Here is a 15,435-nt window from a genome sequence, read left to right as displayed (position 1 = left end):
CTATATAGTGATTGCAACATGTTAAATGTCACATTCTACGAAATACCATTTCAAACATGCTTTTTGTAGTGAGGCTTTTAGCCCCACAATGCATGACGAGAGGAGAGAATTAATCAGCTCAATGGTCCAATGCATGTTATCATGGTATTATAGTCGTATTTGGTAGATGCTTCAAACAAAATATTACGCCAAACCATGCATGGGGCACTTGAAAAATATATATATCCTGCTGGATTTTGTGCTTTACATGAGTATATTCTATCTATACACTTTTCCAGATTTATGCAGCTTCAAACAAACTTCAGCAACAAAAAAAAGTATATGTTGAATGTCATGTTCTAAGAGAATCCATTTCAAACAAGCTTTTTGCAGTGGTGCTTTAGCCCCACAATGCATAACGAGAGGAGAGATTTTAATCAGCTCAATGATCCAAATCCAATGCATGTTGTCTTGATATATAATATCGTCGTGTTTAGCAGATGCTTCAAACAAAATAGTATGCCAAAAATGCATGGGGCACTTGAAAAATATATTTGCTGGATTTCGCACTGCGTACTGCCATTCTAGATTAATTTTAAAACCTTTTTTTAAATCTGTTTTGTATATAACCATAGACATAGTATAACCTTATTTATAGATATGATTAATACGTGTTTTATTTGAGTACATTCTATACACTCTTCCGGATTTATGCAGCCAGAAACCAACTTTGGCAACAAGAGAGAGTTTATACTCAGTTTGGCTACAGCAAATATTCGCATGGAGAAGTCGATTTGAAGTGATTAAATTTGAGTCAAGTTTGGGTATTTCATTTTGCATATAGGCGCAAATTCTAATTTCGACTTTACTATTACTTATGCTGGTGACCCGTGACGATTTTTGTGGAAGTGTCACCTTTGACTTTGAGAATGGATTGTTGGCCCAGTTGTCCTGTTATAGTGTGAACAGAACAGAAGAATAGTGCATGATAGGATCAAGTAATATAAGCACATCAAGTAATAAAAATGTTTTCATGAATTTTCATGAGTAATGCTAGATCAAATAAAATGGCACAATTTGTGCAACAGCTCACCCACATGACGAGTTATGAGCGGTAGAGGTGTAATGATGGGTCTATGTGAGGAGTTGTGGCACAAATTATGCACTTTTATGTATTCCTAACACTACTCGTTTGAAATATTAAGTAACAAAATTGAACTCTTTAGTTTTTGAAGGGAACCAAGAGAGGAGGGATGAGACTTGGGACTTGGGAGCCAATTCACATCTCATAAATACAGATAAAGAATCCTCCCCATTTTCAAGTGAAATGGAGAGTATCCATTTAAGGGTCATGATTTAAAATGGAGTAAATCTAGGGTATAGATTGTGTCAACTAATTTAAAATTCAATTATGATTAAATTTAACTATGGTTAAACGAATACAAATTTAAGTAATGCTATAACCACAAACTATTTTACAACATTTTTACAAACTATTGATATAGCAAATTTTTACTAGTTCTAATATAAGTTCACCACTAACATCACATTTATATTTACCAATAGTTATATGAAAATTACTAAAGTCACATCAGCAGTTTGTAAAAATGTTGTAAAATAGTTTATGTCTATAGTATTACTTTACAAATTTTTTGTACCATTTTTTGCATTCCGTTTTATGTTCCACCAATTATAATTTGCCATGTATTTATTTTACTTTACTCATCAAATAATTAAAGTCTAAAATGTTAAAAAACTAGAGTTATAAGTTTTTAAATAAGTTGGCATAATTTAGACCTTAGATTTACTCCAATTTAAAACTTAACTCTTAAATGAACACTCTCCCATTTCACTTGGAAATAGAGAGAATCCGTATCTTGGTGCTATTCGTTGAACACATTAGTGCGTAGGTGGTGCATCATTACTCTGTTCTTTTTTCTTTTTTTCTTTTCTTTTTCTTTTTTTTTATTGAAATGTGAGTGGCAAAAAGAGGTTCTACAATCACTATGTGAGTATTACTGGAGAGCTCTTGTGAATGGTAAACCCGAATTAATCATTCAGAAGAGAGAGATTCTTCTCAATGGAAACTTAAAAACAGGAAAAATGCTGATGTGTAATTTTTTTTTTCAATAATAAAAAGGTTGTCACCTAATTAAATAAATGTCATGTTATTATTTGGCTAAACATATAAGTAAAAAAATTAAAAAGTGCATTCATTTGAAACTTGAAAGACTAATAGCATGCATTCAGTTGATAAACTTTAAATTTATTTTGGTCTTATTATTTTTATTTTTATTTTTCTGCTTACTAAAAAAAAAAAAAAATACCATGATAAGAATAGCATTGGTCGTCACTTCTCATGATCACTAGTGCCTCCACCCCATATTCCTATGTGCTCGTCCTTGACGACGATATTTTTTTCCAAGATACAGCTTGGGAACATCCAAAAAAGAAGGTCATCAACGTGTTTGAAATACCAGATCCTCCACCTCTTCTAAAGAATAAGAGGCCAATAGATAATCCCCAACCCAAAAATAAATCCCAGTTCTGGAATTATGAAATTCCAGTCAATCACAAGCCCAGAAGTCGGAGGAGTTTCTATAGAGGAGAACAAGTTGCTAAAACAAAATATCCCTACTTCGAAGATGTTGCTACTTAAATCAAGTGTGTCTAGTTGACTAAAAATTAAGTTGGTTATTATTAGAAAGTTGTTGTTTTTGCAATGATAGAAGGGAAAATAGAGACACTATACTCCCTAAACTAGGAGAAATTATTGGGTATTCTCGGAGTACTATAAATACATACTGCCTCCTCTCATATAATTGTGAGTCCTACTAATTAAATTTATGGTGGGACTCACAATTCATGTGAGAGGGGAGAGTATGCATTTATGGTACTCTCAGAGTGTTCAATAATTTTCCCCCTACTAGTGAATCGTAACCCAAGTCAAGTTTCATTAGATTTAAACCACCGTGCACTCTTTTGGTGCGGTGGTCACTCCACAAATATAAATGTTTGTGGGGTATGTGGGGTAAGGGACGAGATTCAAGTCTTCAGGAGGGAACTTCACACACATACACTTAGATTAAGCTAGAGTAGAAATTCTATCTTATATAAAAATAATAATAATAAAAAAAAAAGTTTCACTAGATTTAGAAGTTCTTATTTTTCCTGGTGAGTTGAAGTACTAATTTGATCATTTGTCAATTGATTAAGAGAAAGATTACTTTTGGTCAAATTCTTGGATAAGCTGAATGAAGGAATCAACATGAAGGAATTAATAATTGAGATGGCCTAAAAGATGAAAGAGAAATATACTTTAACACTCTTAGGGTTCGTTTAGTTAGAATGATGGAAAAGTGGGACGATAAAAAATAGAAAGAGAATAGAAAAAATTTTAGATTCCCTCATTTGTGTTTGGTTGGAAGAATGAAAAAGTAGAGGAATGAAAAACTTTTTTGTTTGGTTGAAAATAAAATTTGTATAAATTTACCATCATGTCCCTATTAAATAAAACAAAAAGTAATACATTATACTTAAAAAAAAAAAAGTGTATAAATGGACACTTCATTAAAGTAAATTAAAAAAAAAAAAATGCGACACGTTATCAGAGAAAGAAAAAAGGGCAACACAGTTAACAGAGAAAGAAGAAAAGCAAAGAAAAAAAAAAAAAAAAAAAAAAGCCAACACAGTAAAGTTCAACGTGAGGGGTATTTTTGAAAGTTGGGCTGTGTTTGTTTCATGTAAGTGATTTTCCGGAAAATACTTATTTTCCGGAAATGCTATTTTCCAGAAAGGAAAATATTTTTAAGTGTTTGGTTGCATTTCAGAAAATGTTGTGAAAAATATTTTTTGGTGTTTGGTTGTATGGTTGAAAATGCTATTTTCCTACAAAATTTTCACACGGCAATTCAACCCACGGCGGCAAACTCCGGCAATCAAAAGCCACAACCACCAAAACACCACCACAACAACAACAAAAATCAAAATCACACAGAAATCAAAATCACACAGAGAGAGATCGGTGGGTTGAAGATCAGTGGGTCAAAGGCGAGATCAAGCGAAGGCGAGATCGAAGGTGCGATCCGCACGGTGCCATCGTCGGATTGGAGCTCGCGAGATCGAGCGACGTGGTGCGATCGTCGGACTGGAGCTCGCGAGATCGAGCGGCGCGATGCGATCGTCTGGTGCGTGCAATCGAGCGGCGTGGCGCAACACTGTGCGAGATCGACTGGTGCGTGTGATCGGCGCGGACTGGAGCTCGGGGTTCGCCGGCGATCGTCAGACTGGACTGGAGCTCGGGGGCCTCTTCTTCCTCTCTCTCTCTCTGGGGAATTCATTTGAAGTGAAAATAGGAACGGAAATTCATTTCCGTGGTCAAAGCCTATTATTTTCAGTCAACTGAAATTGATTTCCGGAAAATTCTATTTTCCGGACCAACCAAACACCTGCATTTCTGGAAAAGTATTTCCGGAAATGATTTTCACCCAAAACAAACACACCCTTGATTTCATGAGTTTTTTCCTCTTAGTTTTCTTCACATTTTGGGAAGAAAACTTTTTGATGGATTTGAATAGAAAACTTTTTGATGGACTTGAGAAGAAAACACATGACCCTTATCATTTATTTTCCTTTCTCCCCACCTAACTAACACACATTTACACACTTAAAAAAAAAAAAAAAAAATTTCTCATTTTCCTTCAAAGTTTTCATCTATCCTATTTCACCTCCAAATAAACACATCTTAGATTTGGCCTGAGACCACTCATTCCTTTGCAGTGATACGTACTTCTACACCATCAAGATAAAGTTGCTTAAATTCTGAAACGTTTTGAACTAGTGTAGCTAAATTTAGGTTCTCAATTTTCTGCGAAGACTAACTCATTAATGAATCAGTGGACAAATCGAGAATAACCAACCTTTTGAGACGTGAAATCTCAATGGAAATATGCCCCGCAAAGCCGGAATTTGATATGTACAAGTAACTCAAATTTGTCAGCATGTTAAACCGAGAAGAACTAAACTTGTTATTAGCCAGACTCAGGTTTTGGAGACCAAAAAGGCTACTTGAATTGTCTAGTCCACCAAATATTGATTCTTTGGTCAGTTTGTGACCAATAACATGTTCATCGCTGCAGCCTAAACCTTTCTGCAAACAGCAATCGAAGCTTTCATTCCAGCGCAGCAGCTGTGGAAGAAATACTGTTGAATTTCAGGTTGTCTTTCAATTCTATCAAATAGGATCGCTGATTGCCAAGACATTGCCCCGACACCACAAAGATGCAAAAGCTCATAAAAAGTGAACATAAGGGTATCAGGAAAAGCCATGAAAAGTGTAATTCTCATTGTAGGCTGTACTAAGAAAGACTCATACAATCAAGAATTGAAGAGTTGATGTAAAGTGAACTTCTTGCTTCTTTTGAGTTACGTTTGGACTACAAAATATTTTTCGATAATCAATATGGACTACTATGTATCTAGCATATGGACTTGACCAAAGATACTAGTATATACTAGGTAGTATGTTGTAACGGATGCGTTTGTGTTAGTTTTTTATTCTGCTGATGACTATTCAGTTTTAAAGCTTCTGATTAAAAGTTCCTATAAGAAGACTCACTCCCACTATACCCTTGTCTGTACTCTTGGCCCAGAGGGAACAGGGGAAGGTTCCCAACTAATTTCCTCCCTTCTTCTTCTTGTGTTTCACTATTTTGTACCCAGCAAACAAAGAAAAAAGGTTAAATACTCCTACAAGATTTGAAAAATAAAAAAAAAATTCAACGATATTGCCGGTTTTGAAAATAGTATTGAATGGTGATTTGATGGACTGCTTGGGAATTATATTTTACCCCGTTAAAATATAAGATTGTTAAAGACCATAACCTGAATTTATTTATCTTCTTTCTTATCCAAGTTCTTGCGAGTTGTGAGTGTTTTTCTTCTGCTCTGCCATATGCTTTTGAATCATTGGTCTTACTAGCTCTTTACTTCTTAGCAAAGGTTACATTAGTTCAAGTTACATAAGAAAGGATTGTTGGCCTAATTTCGTGGAAGTCTCACCTTTGAGAATGGATTGTTGGCCTAATTTTCCTGTTATAACGTGAACAGATGAACGAACAAAATTCCTATAAAAAAATAAAAAATAAAAAGAAAAGATGAAGGAACAAAAAGAGACATCTAGGCCAATTATATTAGAAAAGAATAAACAAAATAAGAGTGGAGATGAACTATAGGTCTGTTTGGATTGAGCTTATTTTTGCTGAAACTGAAAATACTGTAGCAAAATAATTTTTAAATGTGTAAATAGTGCCGTGAGACCCATTTTTAACGAAAAAGTTGCTGAAAAGTGGAATTTGTGGATCTATGAACAGTGCACGGGTACACTGTTCACCGTGGAAAAGTCAACCTTTGTGAAAAATAAAAAAAAACACAGACTTGTAATTGCAAACATCGAATCTAAACCCCACCATAGTGTTAGAAATTAGATTGATTTTCCCTTATTCATGATCCATGGAGGATTCACATGGGTCATGTTAAGTAAAACATTAGTATATTCAATAAGAGAGTTATGAGATATAAATGGGATAACCAACCATTATTTTAAAAGGATTGTGTTTATTACGTACTACGTACACACAAGCTGTTAGTGAGAGAGTGTTATTAAGTGTGTGTATGTGTTTAGCAGTTAGTTTGTTTCTCAACCAAAAAAAAAAAAAAAAGTTTTAAACAATTTTATTCAATCCAAAAAACAACTAAACCCCAAGGTTGGCTTAGTGGTTTTTAAGATCTCATGATATCCATGAGATCCTGGGTTCGAAACCTCCAGCATCTTGGAGTCACTCCCATGAGGTAACATCCATGAGATCTTGGGTTCGAAACCTCCAGCATCTTGGAGTCACCCCATGAGATAACACCCTCGTTTGTCAAAAAAAAAAAAACGTATCTTAAAAATCATGACTTCAAGTTACGGTTTTAGTTGTTTTGGGTTGTATGTAAAACAGTTTGCATGCAACAAGTAAAAATGTGTAAGACAATTTGTATTCTTAAACGGCTTAAATTATATTTAAGTTGACCATAAATAAGTAGATTTCAAAAAAGTCTTAAATTTTTTTATATATTCATTAATACTTGAAGTTATAGTATTAATCTAAATATAAGATATTCAAACAAATCATTTAAAAACTTAAAATTAAAATGATCATGAACTTAGAAATTTTATAATGTTTTATCACTTTATGTATGCCTTGATTTTTTGGAAAAAAGTTGTATGACGTTTTTATTTTTGATTTATTTTAGAAGTATCAATATTATTCTTTCAATCTCAGATTTCATTTTTTTTAATCATTAAAAAGTGGGTTAATTGAAAAATACCTTTCTTTCTTTCTTGATATTGCAAATTACCTTAAAAAGTATATAGCATTGTAAATTTTATTTTTTTAATCTAAATATCACAACATATATAATTCGACACAATGGTTAGGGGATAATGCAATAATAGTTACATAAAAGAATTTTTTTACCTTGACTACATTAAGAGAATTAAAAATGAATAAAGAAGTTTGAGTTTGAAATATTAGTACAAAATTGAAGTCTTTTTTTTTTTTTTTTTTTTAAGGGAACCAAGAGGGAAGGGTTGGGGCAAATTGTGGCCCTCTCGCCCCCTTAGCTCTGTCCCTAATTCCCAATAGGAAAGTGTGATTCACCCCTCACAAATAGTCAAATACATCCATTAACCATCATAAATGTCTTAAAACCCAAACACCTAAATGAGCATAATTTACCACCGGGCCTTGTGACCTAACAAGTCAGGGGTTCTATCCCTGCATAAACACTTACCCAAAAAAAAAAAAAAAGCGTAATTTATGATGTTGGAAACTTGGGAGCGGTAAGGGTAATATGGCTAGGAGCCTAGGATAGCAGTGAAGCTCACACGTGGCCCAAAAGAGTGGAGGAGTAGAAAAATAAGTATAAAGCAAGAAAAAGAAGGCTCGGATGCAAAGGCACGTGTGGGCATGTGAGACAATTTCGTGGGTTCCACTTTGACACACATGGCATGTGTAGGACCCATTCTAACACGTGGGAACGCGTGCCAGGTCAGATTGGGTAATTTCCATATGGCATTATAAAATAATTTATTTTAATGTAGTGCAATTTTTAATCGACAAATTTCCCTAATTTTGTTCTCAATTTAGGTTGAAAATTTTAAATTAATTTAAGGAATTTGAAATTTCTTTCCTCCTTTTGGGAGGGCGGTGGTATTCGAACTCTAGACACCAAAAATTATAAAGGGTGGTATGACAAATCAAATTCCAAATATCACACCTTAAAGCAAAGTATTGATGCATGGATATATTTTTTATTTTTCTTTTGAATCGTAACGAAAAGAAAAATCACATCCAATTTCATTCATGCATTTTTTTTTTTTTAATAATAATTTGATTGTAACAATAATTGAGAAAGAAGATTTGAATTTTATACATCTTTATTAACAATACCAAAAAATACTAGTTGAAGATTTGCATTGGTCCTTATGATCATTGATCAGTGGTGCCTCTGCCCCTTATTCCTGTGTGCTCATCTTTTATGATACTATTTTCCAAGATACAGTTGAGGGAACATCCAAAAAAGAAGTCCATCAATGTGTTTGAAATACCAGATTCCCCACCTCATAGAAAAAATAAGTGGCCAATAGATAATCCCCAACCCAAAAATAAATCCCAGTGCTGCAATTATGTAGTTCCAGTTCCCGGAAGTTGAATGAGTTTCTTCCAACTCAGATATAGTAAAAAATATTAGCCCTGCCAATTTGGTGGTACTTAACAGTAACTTAATAAACAAAGTGTGCCTTCTGACTCTACTTGACTAAAAAATGGGTCATTGGAAAATTGTAGTCTTGGCAATGATGGAATGGAAAATAGAGACACCAGAATACTCCCTTCTAGTGAATTGTAACACAAGTCATGAAGTCTCAGTAGATTCAGAAGCTTTTCCCAGTGAGTTGAAGTAATCTGACTTGTTAAATTATTATGAGTAAGGTTTATTTGGGTCAGATTCTTGAACATGTTGAATGATAAAATCAAAGAGGAATCGAGATGGTCTGAAGGATGATATAGCAATATGCTTAACACTCTTATATTTGACTGTGAAGATGGTAAGCCCCGAGACCACTCATTCCTTTGAGGTGAAACTTTTACAGCATCAAGATAAAGTTCCTTGAATTCTGAAACGTTTTGAACTAGCATAGTTAAATTTGGGTGTTCAATTTTCAGCAAAGCAATGTTCAAGAAAGAATCAGTAGACAAATTGAGAGTAACCAACCTTGTGAGGCATGAAATCTCAATCGGAATCTGCCCTGCAAAGCCTGAATTTGACAAGTCGAAAGAACTCAAATTCTTCAGCATGTTAAACCCGAGGAGAACTGAACTTGTTATAAAATCGACTCAGGTTTTGGAAACACAAATGTCCCAAATGGCTACTTGAATGGTCAAGTCCATCATTAATTGATTCTTTGGTCAGGTTTTGACCAATAACACTTGCGTTGTTGTAAGCTACACCTTCCCATAAATAGCCATAGATACTTTCATTCCAGCGCACCAGCTTTGTGGACGAAGTATTGTTGAATTTCAGGTCACCAAGACAATATTGGCCAGACACTACAAAGATACTGAAGCTGAATATTGGTATCAAGAAAAGCCATGAAAAGAGTGGAATTCTCATTGGAGGCTGTAAAAGAAAGACTCATACAATCAAGAATTGAAGAGTGTGGACTCATACAATCAATGTAAATCTCGTTTGTTTTGTATAACATTTGTACTACTATGTAAGGAAAATGGATGCGTTGTGTCAGTTATTTATTTGCTGATGACTTTAAGTTTTCAAGCTTATGATTATAACTCCAGTAAGCTTAGAAATACCAAACCCATTAGTAGCAAGACTCCTAATGGAGCACTTGGCTTCACTCAAAGTCCTATAAAAGCAGAGCTCTACAACACACAAAATGTATGCAAAAATACTATCTCAATCTTTTGTCTGAGAAAATTCTCAAGAATTACAACCTTTATATGAATATCTCAATTCCCATGTGATGTGAGAATTCTAAATCTCATATTTTAGGTAGAAAATATCAATCATCACTTTGTGTACGGAGAATTACTAATGTGATACTTAAATCCAACTTGTCACTTTTTCTTTCGTAAAATAATCTAAATAGAGTTAATTTTAAAATAAAAAATATTTATTCAACTTTTCACATTATACATAACAGTCAAATTATTAATTCTGTGGTTACTAAAATAATGTATATAAGATTATTTTAAACAATTAAAATTTATTTTTTAAACATGTGTTTTCTATAACATGATACAAATACAAATTTTAATTTTATCTAGAAAAATATAACTTTTCACTCTTTAGATTTTTAAATCTTGTAAGCTTAAAGTGTCGAGATATTACAACTCTTAAGATTTTACGTTCTCAATAACCAAATAGACCCTAATTAGAGAAGTGTTGGTCGAAATCAGCTCGAAGTCCTTAATTTAATGTTATTCTATTCGTACATATACTGCCAAAGTTCGATATTGTTACATATACTGCCTAAAAGGCATTTAAATGATATTACCCAGTACACAAATAATAATAATAATAATAATAATAATAATAGGGTAATGTTAAGCTATGGTTAACAATCAGAAAATTTTTATGGGAAAAGAAAAAAAAAAAAATTTAATGTTCTAACAGCTTTTTTTCATTTATCATAAAAGTGATGTCAAAATTTTTCTAAAATAAATTGTTAACCATTGCTCTAAGAACACTCGTTAGCGTAACACTTTATCTCTTAATGTTGACATCATTTTTGCATTCTGATTGGCCTTTGTAAGTATAAGTGTTGAAGAATAGAATTTGCGTTCAAAATGATTGCGATCAAATAATGAATACTTTAATGTTGTGAAAACAATGATCAGCCTGGCATCTTGGACCAAATGGACCTACCAATCATCAAAGTCATGTCGGCCATGGTTGATATAAAATTATGTTTTCTAAGCCCTTTGATCATCCTAATTTCAATATAATTGACTTTCCTATTGGGCCAGATCATGCGAGCATGTTTTCTTATGTGTGACCTCTTCTTTCTTTTTTTCTTTTTCTTTTTTTTTTTGGTGGTAAAAGAGGAGACTTTATTTCATATAACTATTAATTTGGTTCGCTGTGACCTTACATTATATTATAATATTATGTTGTTGTAATCTAACGTTAATGTAATCCCAATACAAAAATATAGCATTAATATCACATCATCATAATATACATTACATCAAAGATACATCATTTGGTTCCCCTTAGTAAATCAGTTTTATCCTAAGTTATTTGCTATAGACCGCAGGATACAAAAGGGGTCGTGGGGAATGTTTATCTGCAAAAGATCCCAGGAATAATTACAAAGATACCAGGAATAATTACAAGGTCTTCAAATCTACTTCCTTGTTCTCTACCCCTCTTTGCAAGTCCGTCTACTACTCCATTAGCTTCTCGGAAAATGTGATGAGGACGGACCATTCATTCTTGGCACATGGGGGTCGTGCAATCAAAAACAATATTTTATTTGAGCAGTCGGTTCTCTCTACAAAACTGCAGTATGTGTGTGTTTTATGGCATGCATAACAGCATAGCATTTTACTATTTTGCACTAAACACCGCTTATCTTATTGGTCAGCAATCAGCATACGCCAAATCTGCCTTGTAAAATCATAGTCACAGACTTAATTTTGTGCCTCCGGATAGGCAGATATGGTTGAAGAAAGTTGTTTCTAATAATAAATGCCATTTCTTGTTGGCCAATTGTTTTGATTAGGTTTTGTCAAACTCCTGTACTATATATATGATTGTTATCCATTGTGGTTTAGCATTATTGTAGTTTAATGAGCTCGTGAACATTTAATAAGTCATTCAATTTTGAGGCCCTCTATAAGAAAGATACAGATGCATGCCCCCAATAAACCTTTGATTGATGACACTTTTTTCTACCTTGACTAGACACAAGTCACACAACCACACATGCCACAAAATAGTAATCCGATACATATAAGATAAGAGCACCGATCCTATATATTCCTAGAGTAGAGAAGACGTATACCATTTCTCTTCGCAACCAGCAATCCAGAAAACTTTTAAGAAAATGGTAAATCAATCTGGACTAACTTTAGAATTGTTAATTGTCGGGCCCAAAAAGACAAACTATATAATGGACCTGTCATTTTCCTTTATTCCCCTTTCTCCATGACCAATTCGAGAATTTTTATAAAAAAAATCACAACTTCTTTCACTGTCAAAGCATCCATGAAAAAAAAATTGTTCTTATTAGCAGAGTAGTACTTTCATATAAACTCAACTGGATGTTACTTAAATTAAGCAGTTTCATTTGAACCGGTTAATTATTCGATATACTCTTATAACAATAGTTTCTCTTCTCACATAATAATAAGTGCCACTTTATGAGCTTGTGGAAGATTCTTCATCCAAAAGTTATGAGCTTCGAGAGCTAGACGAGCCAAGGCATGTGCTAATACATTGCCCTGATCTTTTACATGAGAAAACTTGTGCCAAAAAAATAAGTGCCACTTACTGAATCACTCATGTGAGAACTGGCAGCATTAGTCTACCAGTATTGAAATAATTTTTCCATTTGAACACATTTTGTTTCTTATTGCCCATTGACCCAGCCCGGCCCCATAAAGACTTCATTTTCCACATGGTCATGGCCCAAGCCCGGCCCATACGCAAAATAAAAATGGCTGAAGTGAAGGACTTTCCAATGTGAATATCCTGGTCAAGTCTGGGCACGCCCATTAAAAAACAGTACATTCTACAAGCCTTTCTTGACCGACCTAAACCTACTTTTGCCTGCAACTTTATAGCAACTTCATGTGATTGGCCATTACGGCATTACCCGTCTAAATAAATCCAATTTCAGTCTTCAAAATGAAAGTCGCGATCAATAAAAAATGGCTACTTTATCAACAAAGATAATGTGCATGTTATGAGTGTGATTTTGTCTTTAACAAATAGGTCCTGCTAAAGTATCTGTTAATTGAAATATAAAAAACTGTCATAAATTTTTTTTAAAAATAATTACTAAACCAAATAGGGCACCCTATCCTTGCTCAATATTTCTGATTAACAAATCACATATTTTAAGCATGTGTTGGGTGGCTAAATCTTTCATTAAAATTAAAAGTAGATATGGGCCATTGCTTAAGGACATAATGAAGTCCCTTTCTATCAAGCTATCATTATTATTATTATGTAGAGCAGGTGAGAGATAGAGGTGTTGTTTTTGAAAAGGACCACCACTAAGACCATGTGGAAGTTAGAAGAACCCCCCCCCTAAACACGCCAAGACCCCCTCAATAATTCAATGCTCCGACCTCTATTTCCTTATGTAAATCAATGGCACACTGATAAAACTACTGACTTTCAAGCACAGGCCCATTCCTAACTCGTCCTATTCACTAGCAGTATTAATGTACGTGTTTCGGAGTTTCGGAGTTTTTTTTTCTCTATATGAAGTTGAATTTAATTTCGCCTCCATTGATTGCACATGGAAAATTTCACTATAACTAGCAAAGTGTCAATAATTATCAAAGGAAATTGGAAATATACATATATATACAAGTGCCCATACCCTAATGTTTAGGGCATTCTTATCCTTTAAAAAAAAATCAATATAAATTTTACAATTTATTTAAGACGGTAGACTGTGATTGGTGTGTCATGTCGGTTTTAGTAGAATCACTATTGATATCAAGTCTAATATACACAAATCAATCACAATCAACTATCTTAATAATTATGATTTTTTTTTTAAATCATAATAAAGAAATGGAACAAAAGTGAACAACGAGTAAGCAACAATAGAGTAATGAAAGAAAATGACAGCACAACCTCCAATAGACACTCAAGTTATTATCTATTAAAATTTTTATTAAAAAATAAAAACACTTATAACATTCATATAAAAATCACACAACTTGTCACCGACTATAATTAAGCTAAATATTGTCTCATATATTTCGTTTTTTTCTTCTTACAATATTTCCCCGTTTATTTCTTTAGCCAAATGTACAGTTCAAACTCATAAACCCAACGTGTAATAACTAAAGAAAAAAGACAGAGATTTAATATTAAAAATCGCAACACATAATTATGAAAAACAAAAAACTAACGGCGTTAAATAGAGATATTCGGTGAGCCTGTGGAACTTTCTTCTTCTTCATCATCATCTCATACACTGACGCTGCACTGTTGGACTAACTGGTACTTAACGGCGTTATTCCCGACCACAATTCCAGTGCTCCTCGAACCGAAGGTTATGTAAGCTGGACATCTCACGTAGAAATGGTACCTCCCTGTAATAAAAGTCCCAACTTTCCATCTCACCCGTCCATCAGCTTTGATCAACAGCATCACGGTCCCGGAGCTCTGATCCTGTGCGAGCGCATCGGCGTTATAGGGCGAGACAGGAACGCTGTTGCCGTAGATGTAAGGGGACCAAACGTTGATGTCTTTGTGGCCTTGATAGGTGGGTGGGATTTGCGTACGGAGTGTGATTTGCTGGTTGCGGTAAACGGCATAGACATCGAGCTTGTCGTAGTAGACGCCGACCTTGTCGTTTGGGTTGCGAGAGGAGAGGGTGACTTGGAAGCTGGAGGTGAGGAGGTTGGGGGTGACGTTGAAGGCGTAAACGGTGGCGTCTTGGAGGATGAATTTTGGTTTTGTGGGTTGGAGTATGGCCCAGACTAGGAGGATTGTGAGGAGGAGGATGAAGTTGAAGACTAAGAGGCAAGCGCAGGCTCTGCGGAGCCGCATGCGGCGGTCCTTGCCGTGGTTGCCGCAGTCTTTCGCTGTCATGGTGTTGTTTGGTTTTTTGAGTGAGAGCTTGATGAAGATGAAGAAGAAGAAGAAGAAGAAGAAGGAGGAGGAGGGTTTGAGAGAGAAGTGGAGGAGAGGGACCTCTCTATTATGCTTTTGTTGTGTGATGAGAGAGTGCCTTGCGACCAATGCGCTGTGAGCGAGTGTGTGTATATATCATTATGATGGGAAGTGTTATTTATATGTTTATTAATTCAATTATGACTTCTCAAAAAAAAAATTAAATTATGTAGATAAGATGTGTGAAAAGGGAAAAGAAAAGGAAAGAGAGAAAAAGATACACAAATATATTGTATGGGGTTTACTTAAAGTTTTTTTTGAGTATAATACATAGTCGTTATGTGTATGAACGGTTAGGTGTTTATAAAAAGAAACATTAAGTTATTTATGTGATGATACATGTATATGTTATTTTCACATAAATTATTACTACAAAGAATAATATTGTGTTACATTCAAAATACCATCAAAGTTAGTGTCACGTAATGAACAAATTACACATAAAATATTTTTATATTTATTTTTTTTTTA

General features: G+C 34.2%; 1 protein-coding gene across 1 annotated transcript; it reads right to left on the bottom strand.

The window, feature by feature from the left end:
- Positions 1-13,935: 13,935 nt before the first annotated feature.
- LOC115954146 (NDR1/HIN1-like protein 1) lies at positions 13,936-15,063 on the bottom strand. Its single transcript, XM_031072048.1, has one exon. It carries the CDS (start codon positions 14,881-14,883, stop codon positions 14,257-14,259), a length of 627 nt encoding a protein of 208 aa, XP_030927908.1. The 5' UTR covers positions 14,884-15,063; the 3' UTR covers positions 13,936-14,256.
- Between the last annotated feature and the right edge of the window lie 372 nt (positions 15,064-15,435).

Source organism: Quercus lobata, chromosome 7, assembly GCF_001633185.2.
Source record: "Quercus lobata isolate SW786 chromosome 7, ValleyOak3.0 Primary Assembly, whole genome shotgun sequence".
NCBI lineage: Eukaryota > Viridiplantae > Streptophyta > Magnoliopsida > Fagales > Fagaceae > Quercus > Quercus lobata.
The sequence above is the reverse complement of the archived record's forward strand: the minus strand, read 5'-3'. Positions and strand labels throughout refer to the sequence as shown.